Source organism: Erythrolamprus reginae, chromosome 1, assembly GCF_031021105.1.
Source record: "Erythrolamprus reginae isolate rEryReg1 chromosome 1, rEryReg1.hap1, whole genome shotgun sequence".
NCBI classification, from domain to species: Eukaryota; Metazoa; Chordata; class Lepidosauria; order Squamata; family Dipsadidae; genus Erythrolamprus; species Erythrolamprus reginae.
This window is the reverse complement of record NC_091950.1, coordinates 23,887,167-23,899,697: the sequence shown is the minus strand read 5'-3', so window position 1 is coordinate 23,899,697 and position 12,531 is coordinate 23,887,167. Positions and strand designations below refer to the sequence as shown.

Sequence of the window (12,531 nt, the reverse complement as noted above, 5' to 3'; positions counted from 1 at the left end):
GTGACATCAATATATTTCCTCTATGATGGGCAGTCCCAAACCCACTCTTTCAGGCCTCTCAACATCACCATTGTAACTAAGCCATTTCCCATGCTGCTGGTCATCCTCTTTACTTTTCTTTACACTTTTTCCAATACTGCAGCCTTTTCCAGAGAGTGGGGGTTTGTTCAAAGTAGAATACTTGAGCCTGGCCATTTCTGCCTCAAAATGAGATCTCTAGATTGATTTATTCAAATGATCCATCAGTTTGTTTTCTTAGTGTACACAGTATATTCAGAGTCTCCTACAACATTAATGATTAATATATATATAGATATAGATAGATAGACAGACAGACAGACAGACAGACAGACAGACAGAGACAGACAGACACACACACACACACACACACACACAGTGGTATCTCTACTTACAAACTTAATTCGTTCTGTGACCAGGTTCTTAAGTAGATAAGTTTGTAAGAAGAAGCAATTTTTCCCATAGGAATCAATGTAAAAGCAAATAATGTGTGCAATTGGGGAAACCACAGGGAGGGTGGAGGCCCTGTTTCCTCCCATGAGATTCCTAGAGAGGCCCCATGGAGGCTTAGGTTTGTAAGTGGAAAATGGTTCTTGAGAAGAGGCAGAAAAATTTTGAACACTCGGTTCTTATCTAGAAAAGTTTGTAAGTAGAGGTGTTTGTAGGTAGAAGTACCACTGTACAAAGACAAATTCCTTGTATGTCCAATCACATTTGGCCAATAAGGAAGCCAATCCCATCTCCTATTCCTATCCTATCCAGCATCTTGTCACCTGGAATTTTAGACTGATTAGAACTGCAGAAAAAACAATTGCTGACAACCTGCCTTCCATTGCACAAGTCAAAAAGAGGGCAGTGAAAATATTTACTGACCCATCACATCCTGGACACAAATTGTTTCAACTCCTACCCTCAAAACTTCGCTACAGAGCACTGCACACCAAGACAACTAGTCACAAGAACAGGTTTTTACCAAACACCATCACTCTACTAAACAAATAATTCCCTCAACACTGTCAACCTTTTGCTATCTTTTATGTACACTGAGAGCATATGCACCAAGACAAATTCCTTGTGTGTCTAATCACACTTGGCCAATAAAGAATTCTATTCTATTCTATTCTCCTTTTCAAGACGTTCAAGCTGTTCTACCAGTGTTAGTCTGTCTCCTTATGGCAGGATATTATAATATTGAATTTCTTATGCTCTTTATAGTAATTATTTTTTATGCTATCCTTTCGGTAGGAAACTGCACTTCCTGGTGTGTAAATACCATCCACTATAGTATACAGGTCATGCCTTGTTAATCAACTTGTAAATGGCTGACCCTGCATCTAATTCAGAGGCTTAATGGTCAACATTAAAAACCAGACACTTTTTCAGAGCCGCCTGTCGCTCCCCATTTCCTTTAAAAACCATCCCAATGTTAGGAACTCCCCTCCTTTCTCAGCTCCATCATCATCATCATTATTATTACTATTATTGGATTGTCATTATTGCTACTGGTGCGCTGTGCACACTTCATTTCTCTTGCACGTGTGCATGTTCCAGCTGAAATCTTGCGACGGGACGCGCGTGCAAGAGAGATTTCAGTGATTTTTGCTTCCACGAAAATTGCCGAAATCTCACACATGTGCGCATTCCCTCACAAGATTTTGCTTCTGCGCATGCGCACAAAGTAAATACACTGGGATGCATTCATATGAGAATTGAAGCTGCGCGCGCACCACACTGTGATACTATTGCACCATCTACCATACCGGTAGCAACTCACTACTTATTGTTATTAACAATATTATATATTAGCACAATATTAACAATAATAATAATGTGATGTTTGTCCATGGTGTTCAAAGAGGACTTTGACATCTAATAGGCTAATTAATTCGATTAATAATAATACTAATAGATTACTACTACTACTAATAGATTAATACTAATAATACTAATACTAATAATACTACTACCAGTGAAGGGCTACCAACATTTTTACTGCCACACTGTGGGTATGTCTTATGCATTTTCTTTCAACATCTTTCAGTGCAAATTGGGTGCTCTGGGGTGGAGCTCCATTTTCACTACCCCACTGCGTCCTCCCCCACCCGTCCTGGCAGTAGCCCACCCCTGACGACTACTACTACTGCTACTGCTACTGCTACTGCTAATAATAATAATAATAATAATAATAATAATAATAATAACAACAACAACAACAATAACAACAACAACAATAATAATAATATTTTTTTTAAACAATCGGCTTTCTATATGAAGGAAGAAAGGCAAAAGCCCGTTCCGCAACCCAATTTGCTACTCCCCCGCCCGCCTTCCCTACTTGAGTGCTTCGGTTATCTCGCGCAAAAGCAACCTTGCTGGATTCTCGGCTAGGCCGCGGGACCGTTGCTAGGGCTACGCTCCCTTCAGAATTGTATTGATTCGAACGGGACGAATCAGAGAACGAGCCCGAGAAGGCTGCTGCGGATTGGAGGTGTGGGGCGGAGGGGGAGGGGTTGGCCTTCTCTTCCCGTCACGCCTTGCGCGCCGGTGAGGAGGAAGGAAGAGTGGGCGGGGCAAAAGGGGAGGGCAGGAGAGTCAGACCGGCGCCATATTGGATGGCTCTCGCTGAGGGCAGGTGAGAGGGAGGAGGGTAGATGCTTCTTTCCTTAACCTGAGGGGTCCATTCTTTTCTCCTTTGCCCTTCAGGCGAAAGCGTGCGCGGGGCTTGTGGAGAAAGGCTCCGTCGCGTCCCCGTGTGATGCTGTCGGGACGGGGCTGCCTGGGCTTGGATGCGGTGGGAAGGACCGTCTTGTTACGGGAGCGTTCAGCTGACAGGCATTCAAGGCGGAGGGTGGATATGGAGGAGACGGGAGGCAGCCCCTTGTCCTCTGTAGGCTTCTTCTGGGGCATCTCTTGCTCTCTGTAATAAAAAGCGATTTGCAGCGCTGAGGGTTCCTCATAGGAAGCTGGAGGTTTAATTCCCCAATGCTTGGTTATGATCTCCATCCTTCGTCCAGTCATAGATGCTAAGCGCAGCTCCCCCCTTTCCCCCCAATGGATAGCATAGACTAGTCACTAGACTGAAGGAGACCTGGGAGATGAATTATATTTACCTGTATTTGTTTAATACTGCCCACTTGTCTGTCTGTCCATCCATCCATCCATCTGATTTCTATGCCACCCACTCCCAATGGGACTCAGGATTTGTGCATTGCATTTCTTGAATTAAAAAAACCTCAACGTTTTGTGTTAAGATGCGGAAATGTCTTAATTTTATCAGGCTTAGGTTTTGAACCCAAGCAAGGCTGGCTAGGGGATGGGGAGGCATTTGTGTGTCAGCTGAACAATTTGGTGGTTTAAAGGGGAGCTTGAGGGGCTTTAAAAACAGGTATGCACTTGATGGGTGATGGTTAGGATAGGTGGGATTTTTTATTTTATTTATTTATTGGGAATTTTGAAGCCCTAGGAGGAAAAAAATTCCCATTCTCCTTTTCTTTTTTTCATCAGGAAAAATGATAGAAGGGATGCATATTATGCTTGCTTTTTTTTGTTGGTTCACTGCTGTGATCATGTCAAATATAGAGTTGTGTTTTATTTGGGCTTTTCGTTTTATTATTGCCCAGAAGTATTTGTATTAGGCAAATATTACCTGTTAGGAATGTTAGTGCAATGCCCTTTGAGGACAACAGATTATTTATTTATTTATTATTGGCATTTACAAGCCACCCAACTCCTTTTGGGCTCTTTCAGATGTTGCTACTTTAACATATGAGGTAATAGAATACTTGTGTTTTCCCCAAAATAAGACCCTGTCTTAAATTTTTTTGAACCCTGAAATAAGCACTCTGTCCTGGTGCTTCTTGACCTCTCAGCGGCTTTCGATACCATCGACCATGGTATCCTTCTGCGCCAGCTGGAGGGGTTGGGAGTGGAAGGCACTGTTCTGCAGTGGTTCTCCTCCTACCTCTCCGGTGGTCACAGTCGGTGTTAGTGGGGGGTCAGAGGTCGCTCTCTAAGTTTCTCCCTTGTGGGGTACCTCGGGTTGGTCCTCTCGCCCCCTTACTTTTTAACATCTACATGAAACCGCTGGGTGAGATCATCCAAGGACATGGGATGAGGTATCATCAATATGCTGATGGTACATCTCCACCCCATGTCCAGTCAGTGAACCAGTGAAAGTAATGTGCCGGTGCCTGGAGGCTGTTAGGGTCTGGATGGGTGTCAACAGGCTCAAACTGAACCCTGACAAGACTGTGGGTTTGCCTCCCAAGGATAATTCCATCTGTCCGTCCATCACCCTGGGGGGGGGATCTTTGACCCCCTCGGAGAGGGTTCACAACTTGGGCGTCCTCCTCGATCCACAGTTAACATTAGAACATCATATTTCGGCTGTGGTGAGGAGGGCGTTTGCCCAGGTTCGCCTGGTGCACCAGTTGCGTCCCTATTTGGACAGGGAGTCATTACTCACAGTCGCTCATGCCCTCATCACCTCGAGGTTCAACTACTGCAACAGTCTCTACATGGGGCTACCTTTAAAGAGTGTTCGGAAATTCCAGATCGTGCAGAATGTGGCCGCGAGAACTATCATGGGTCTCCCAAAATTCGCCCACATCTCGTCAACACTCCACGGCCTGCATTGGTTGCCGATTAGTTTCTGGTCACAATTTAAAGTGTTGGTAATGACCTATAAAGCCCTTCATGGCATCGGACCAGAATACCTTCGGAACCATCTTCTGCCACACAAATCCCAGCGACCAATTAGGTCCCACAGAGTTGGCCTTTTCCAGGTCCCATCGACTAAACAATGTTGTCTGGTGGGCAGGGGAAGAGCCTTCTCTGTGACGGGCCAGGGCCTCTGGAATCAACTCCCCTGGGAGATCAGAAGCGCCCCCACCCTCCTTGCCTTTCGTAAGTTACTGAAGACCTATATCGTCAGGCATGGGGAAATTGAGCCCCTGGGTTTATATTATTTATGTATGATATGTGTTGTATGGTTTTAATAATGGGTTTTTATATGTTTTTTAAATGTATTAGATTTGTTTACATTGTTATTGTTTTGAGCCGCTCTGAGTCTCCGGAGAGGGGCGGCATACAAATCTAATAACTTAAATTAGCTGCTTGGCCTGATTGCCATGCAACTCAAAAGACAGATTGGGTTTATTATCAGTCTTATTTTGGGGGAAACGGTAATAATTATTACAGTGCTTGTTGGCACACTGAGTGCCATACCAAAATTTTTTGGCAGCACTTACAAAATCTCTGCATTGACAACATTTCAATCTATCAGTCACAAAAGGGCACCTTTTTTGGACCTGCACATAAACCTTGATAATACATTGCATCCTGAGTTCTATTTTGGGAGAAACTCTGTATGAAGGTCAACACCAGCTAACGAACTGGCAACGGATTTCACTTTGTTATGTGTATAATATTTTAAGTCACTTTTTATATATTTGGGTCAATTCAAGATGACAAACATACTTGATACTTCTTATTTTCCACATAACAAATATATGTGTTGGGTGGGTCTGAGAGACAGTGGCCCAAAGTTATCCAGGTGACTGATGCCTAAGAAAGGCCTTGAATTGGCACACTTGTGGAATTTAGAGAAAGTCTTGAATAACTACTCAGAAGCTACTTGCTGGTTGATGGAGCTAATAAATAGCTTCAAGCGGTGTGTCAGATAAACCAGACAGGAGAGACAAATTGAAATGAAAAGTTCATCAAAGTTTATCAGCATAATAACTCATTCAGAGGGGCAAGGAAGACCTTGTGTCACAACTTTCTGAGGTGCAGAAATACATTTTAAGGAGTACATGTTTTTAATATGGAAAATAAAAAGAGTGTTTTCTATGACATTCACAGACATCTAGTACTTCAGGTGAGGAAAAGAGAATACACATATTTATGACTTTTCACATGTCTACATATAATTGGGATTTATGCTTCATTTTCTTATGCCATAAGTATTGGATTCATGTTTCTGCAAAAAAAATGTTGGTTACATTTCTTATAGTCAAAACTGATTTCGGGTAATAAAAGGTTTCTTTGATAGGTAGGTATGCACAGGCATTGAAGGAACGTGAGTGTACCTGACACTGTTTTGTAGAGAAACATTGCAGAGTTTGGTAAAAACTTGGTAAGCATTAGTTCTCAAGGTTTTTTAAGACCTTTTCGAATTTACATAGCAGTGAGGAAATTTTGAATTGTTTGTCTTTCTGTGGTACTATCATTATGATGCTTTATCAGATGTTAAACAGGTGAGCACCGAGGAGTTTACTGTCTATAATAGATCATGAGAATGGTGATCTCACAGAAGATGTGATTGTTTAAATGATAAGTTTAATTGTATGGAGAACAATGAATTCTTAGCCCCAGCCAATTTATTTATTATTTGACTTCTATACCGCCCAATTCCGTGGGACTCAAGGCGGCTTACAACCATATAAAAACACAATATAATACAATAATAGATGAAGTCAAAATTAATACTAAACACATTAAAATAATAAAAACAATAAAATCCCATTATAAGCCTACAACAATCCAAACAACCAAACAACCATACCTATCCTATCAATGCAATTCGGCCGTGACAGATAGTAGTATTCATGGCCCTCAGGCCTGCCAACAAAGCTAGATCTTCACTGCCTTTCAGAAGGCCAGTGGGGTGAGAGGACTATTTATTTATTTATTTATTTATTTATTTATTTATTTATTATTTGGATTTGTATGCCGCCCCTCTCCGAAGACTATGGACATCAAGGGGGAGTTGGTTCCAAAGAGGCGGGGCAGCTACAGAGAAGGCCCTCCTCCACGGCCCCGCCAACCTGCATTGCTTAGTTGACGGGATCTGGAGAAAGCCAAACCTGTGAGATCTTATTGGTCTCTGGGAGGTGTGCGGCAGGAGACATTCCCGAAGATAATCTGGTCCTAAGCCATGTAGGCTTTATAAGTGATATCCAACACCTTGAATTGTGACCAGAGACTAATTAGTAGCCAGTGCAGCTCACGGAGCGTTGGTTTTATATGGGTGTACCAAGGTACACACATAACAGCTCGCATGGCTACATTCTGGACTATTTGCAGTCTCTGAGCACTCTTCAAGGTAGCCCTATGTAGAGGGCATTGCAATAATCAAGACGGGAGGTGATGAGGGCCTAAGTGACTGCGCAAAGCCTCCTGGTCCAAATAGGGCAGCAACTGGTATACCAGGTGAACCTGGGCAAAAGTCCCCCTGGTTCCCCTCAACTAATCCCCTCAACTAGTAAAAGAAGGATGCCATCAGCCTAATTTTAACAGAAGACTGTCTGCACAACTTTTTTGCTTGTAGGCTGGAGAAAACATTTCTATATAGGATGATCTGTGTTTGATCATGTCTATAAATGAACAATTTGCGCAGTGTGTAAATCAGTAGTGGCTTCTAAAAATCCCGTTGCTACTGGTTTGCTCATGCGCAGAAACGTCCCGGGCGGGTGGACAGGCCCTCCCACTTGCAAAACTGGGCCAAACTGGGAGCAACCCACCACTGGTGTAAATCCATGGTAATTAAGTGAAAATAGGTACAATCTAATACTAAAAGAGGAATCAGAACTCACAATTATAACAGATGATGGTTTTGACATTTCAACTGTTTGGAGTTTGATGGTTCTGCTTTTTTCTTTGCAGCCTTTTGGTCACTCCCGGGTCTCCATGCACAAAAAAATTGTGTGAGACTATTATAAAACACCTTGGCTCTTTCCCCCCCTTGTCCTGTACCTCTCCATCATGGATCAAGACTATGAAAGGCGCCTTCTCCGTCAGATCAACATCCAGAATGAAAACATGATGCCTTCTGTAAATATTATTAAGCATTTAAAATTTTCCTGTACAGTATATGGTACACGAAATGAAATCTTTCTGTTGTGGCATATATATCTCTTAAAACCATGTTGTGCAAGAGATAATTGAACAAACACATGCTGGGTTGTTTACATGATTATGTTGCAAATGATTGCCTAATTTTGCATTGTTGTATTTGCAATCATAAAGTGTATCTTAGAGAGGGGTGTACTTCAAAAACGGAATGGTAGAAAAATGCAATTTAATTTATGCTTAATTAAAATTGAAACTACCTTTCAATTTTTATTTAATCCTAACTGTTAAGTAATAATTTGGTGGCAACTTCTTAAGAGTTGGAAACTTCAGGATCTCTTAGGGTTACAATCCTGTTTTGAGAGACTGTAAGATTCTGGAAAAAACGTGTGTGGGTTTGAACTCATTGAAGAAACTTGTGTACAGTGGTACCTCATCTTACGAACACCTCTTCTAATGAACTTTTCAAGATACGAACCCGGTGTTTAAGATTTTTTTGCCTCTTCTTCCAAACTATTTTCACCTTACGAACCCAAGCAGCTGCTGCTGGGATGAAGGGGTTTCTTTTCCCCCCCTTTTTTGAAGAAAGAAAAGGGAGGGGCTGCTTGGAGGAGTAAAGATTTTGCATGCTTGCAAAGGCACTGAAACGGTGTCTTTTGAAGAAAGAAAAGGGAGGGGCAGCTTGGAGGTGTAAAGATTTTGCATGCTTGCAAAGGCACTGAAACGGTGTCTTTTGAAGAAAGAAAAGGGAGGGGCGCCCCCCTTGCCTTTCTTCCTTCCCATTCACCCTTTAGCTTAGCCTTGCTTCTTCCACCCGCCCCCTTTAGCTGCTCCTCCCTGCCCTCTGTTCGCCTCCCTTCTAAAGTTTGGGATTTTCCTGAAGGGTTTGAGGTACCAGTGTACTGTATTTTCAAATGTTCAATCTATCAGATTCAGAAGGTTCCTGTTGTTTTGAAGAAATATAAAAGTCTGATTAAAATTATGTAATGCGTATTTATACGTAATGCTAGTAGCCAAATATTGGAATTGCTCATTGATATTCATAACAGAAAAGTGAAAATGAAATGAATGGGGAAATATTCCAATTCATATATTTTAGTGGCTTTTTTCAGTAATTCAGTATTGTTATTATTATTAATTTTGCTAATTAAGTAGGTGGTTGAAATTTAGTGCTCATTTTTTATCTTTCTGCATTGTGATGAAAATATAAAAATATAGATATATACTAAATATAACACGACAATTTTGCAAATTTATGTATTGTTAGTGCGGTCCTAAGTAAACTTGTATTAAACTCTGCACCGAATGCCCTGACCCAAATAAGCTGTTCCAATCCATTCAGAATACTCTGTAAGTGGTTCTAAATGTCCAGAAACGATTCAATCCATGATTTACAGAACTCTCAGAATCACAGTTCTGGAAGTGACAGGTTGAATCCTATCTGGGGCATTCAGAATGGGCCTTCCTAAATTGGAATGGGTGATTATTTAAAATCAGAACATTTTGTACTCCCGGCCTAATATACTTACTGTACTTAATTCAATAATAGATTTTGGCTCTGAAAATTTAAAAAAATAAAAACAACTCGAACAGATAAAAATTAGGTTTTTGTGCCATTGAAATAGCTTTTAAGTGTGAAGAATTTGTTGTCCTTTCCTGCAATTCTGTAGGTAGCTTGCACTATCCTAGCAAATGCTACAAATAAGGTACCCTTATTTCACATGTATAATTTTAGAATGCTAGGAATGTTAAATGGTTTCTGATGGAAAAAGTACTATATAAAAAGATTGGTAGGTACAGCTAATTGTATATATAATTTCCATTGGATTACCCTAGTATATCATATATATATATATTATATATATATATATATATATATATATATATATATATATATATATGTGTGTGTGTGTGTGTGTGTGTGTGTGTGTGTGTGTGTGTGTGTGTGTGTGTGTATATATACACACACACACACACACACACACACACTGGTACCTCAAGATACGAACCCCTCGTCTTACGAACAACTCATGATACGAACCCGGGGTTCAGAAAAATTTTGCCTCTTCTTACGAACTTTTTTCAAGTTACGAACCGGCATTCGGAGACAGCTGGGAAGCCGCGCGGCTGTTTTAAAAGGTGACAGCCGGGCGGCGGGGCTTCCCAGCAGCCTCCCGAACGCCGGTTCGTAACTCGAAAAAAGTTCGTAAGAAGAGACAAAATTTTTCTGAACCCTGGGCTCGGTTCGGGAGGTTGCTGGGAAGCCCCCCAGCCCGGCTGTGACCTTTTAAAACAGCCGCACGGCTTCCCAGCTCTCTCCGAACGCGGAAGTTCGGCTTTGGCGTTCGGCTTCGGGAGACAGCTGGGAAGCCGCGCGGCTGTTTTAAAAGGTCACAGACGCGCTGGGGGGCTTCCCACCCACCCCGAACTTTTGCCGAACTTCCGGGTTCGGGGTTGGGGGGAGTGCTGGGAAGCCCCCCAGCGCGGCTGTGACCTTTTAAAACAGCCGCGCGGCTTCCCAGCTGTCTCCCGAAGCCGAACGCCAAAGCCGAACTTCCGTGTTCGGCGTTCGGAGACAGCTGGGAAGCCCCGCGGATATTTTAAAAAGTGACAGCCGGGCTGAGGGGCTTTCCAGCAGCCTCCAAACGCGGAAGTTTGGGTTTGGCGTTTGGCTTCGGGAGATGGCTGGGAAGCCGCGCGGCCGTTTTAAAAGGTCACAGCCGGGCTGGGGGGGTTGCTGGGAAGCCCCCCCAGCCCGGCTGTGACATTTTAAAACAGCCGCGCGGCTTCCCAGCCATCTCCCGAAGCCAAACGCCAAACCCAAACTTCCACGTTTGGCATTTGGAGGCTGCTGGAAAGTCGCACGGCTGTTTTAAAAGGTGACAGCCGGGCTGGGGGGCTTTCCAGCAGCCTCCGAACGCCAAACGCGGAAGTTTGGGTTTGGCTTTCGGCTTCGGGAGACGGCTGGGAAGCCGCGCGGCTGTTTTAAAAGGTCACAGCCGGGCGGCAGCATTTTTTTTTGCCGGGTTTTTTTTTGGTTGCACAGATTAATTGACTTTACATTGTTTCCTATGGGAAACAATGTTTCGTCTTACGAACCTTTAGTCTATAATTATCCTCTAGGCTACAGTATCCAATCTCTTCAGCTCTGCACCAGGGAAGGGTTACATATTTTTGTGTCGAATCACCCTGTTGTATTGAAGGAACATCACAGCTCCTTTATTTGCCTCTCGGCCCAACCCAGGGCCATTTCCAAGGCAGTTAATTTTCGATGTACATACAGAACATAGTTTGTTGGCTATGAACAAATTAACTGCCTTGAAATGGCCCTGGGTTGGGCCTATAGGCAAAAATGAACTGTAACGTTCCTTCAATATACCAGGGTGAGCCAACAGAAAAAAATATGTATTTTTGCTGATAAGTGAAAAAGAAGGGAGACTAGTATAGATCTATTTCGATGGTCTCATCAGCTAGACACACTTATATCAGCAAAAATATTTATAGTTGTTGACTATTAAAAAAATACTGTTGTAAATGAACTGTGGTAAGTCCAGAACAAAGATTCTGGAATCTCATTTTTGTGTAATTGCTGAATTGCATTTTTAATGCAGGTGTACATTTTGTTTTGTCACTTGTCTTTGTTGTGGATTTCCAATGGCTGCCTTCCTGACCTTCCTTTCCCTCCCATTCTCAGGTTATAGATATGAGGAGGACTTTGACACCTTCTAATTCACCCGTCTCCTCCCCTAGTAAACATGGTGACAGATTCATTCCTTCTCGAGCTGGAGCAAATTGGAGCATCAGTTTTCATAGAATAAATGTGAGCTTTGCAGAATGGCCATTTAGTTGGTTGTGGGTGACCAGATGTTCCCAAATATTTGACATGATGTTTTCTTCCTTCCTGTTGGTCACTCCATTTGTGCATTTTGTTTTGTTTTAAAATATATATTTTACAGTCATGTTTTCCCTTAAATATTTGATGGTATTCAAAAGAAAATAACATGTTCAGTGATTGAAGTTGTGATCTTAAATCATATGGATGGTACCACATATCTTAGGACTATCATGGCCAAGATTGTCAGGAATCAGGTCATCCAGCCTACCATATCATCCTCTCCAAGTTTTTAGAAGGAAATCTGACAATTTGAGCTACTTACCTGGAGATGAAGGTGATGGTCAAATTTGGGGATTTTGTTATGTGTGAAGCGGGAGTTCATCCAGGTATTCAGAGTGTCAGGAGTTGTGACTCAAGGCTTTTAGGTCTTAAAATGCTGGGGAACTTCAAGTGACTGCTTGAAGATGGATTTAGCTTTTGAAAAAAATCCAGGTTATAGAAGCAAGGGGTTTTTTTTCTTAATTATTGGTTGTAAACATATACCAACAAGACATACTCTAAAATCAACGGAAAACAATACATGCAGGGATTGTTCGATAGGTATTGAAAGACTGTAAATAATTTTAAAAAGCTGGTTTGAATGAAAAAGGGATGGAGGCCAGTTGATCACAGCTTTTAGAATAACTGAATAGTCTCCCTCGATGATGCAGCCTATTTAATCTTTGAAAGCAGAGAGAGGAGCTGCAAAACAGGTTATAAAACTCCCAAGCTGAGTGAATGGATAGCAATGTTTATTGAAGAGGTGTTTTAAAAACGTTTGGCATTTT

General features: G+C 42.1%; 1 protein-coding gene across 1 annotated transcript in view; it reads left to right on the top strand.

Moving 5' to 3' along the window:
• The first annotated feature begins 2,518 nt into the window (after nt 1-2,518).
• The window catches only part of FZR1 (fizzy and cell division cycle 20 related 1), a 36,135-nt gene continuing 26,122 nt past the window's right edge, over nt 2,519-12,531 (top strand). Inside the window, exons 1-3 of the mRNA XM_070747053.1 lie at nt 2,519-2,650; nt 7,684-7,851; nt 11,564-11,689. Coding sequence (XP_070603154.1) covers nt 7,783-7,851; nt 11,564-11,689 — 195 coding nt within the window. The 5' untranslated portion in view covers nt 2,519-2,650; nt 7,684-7,782. The remainder of the gene's footprint in view (nt 2,651-7,683; nt 7,852-11,563; nt 11,690-12,531) is intronic.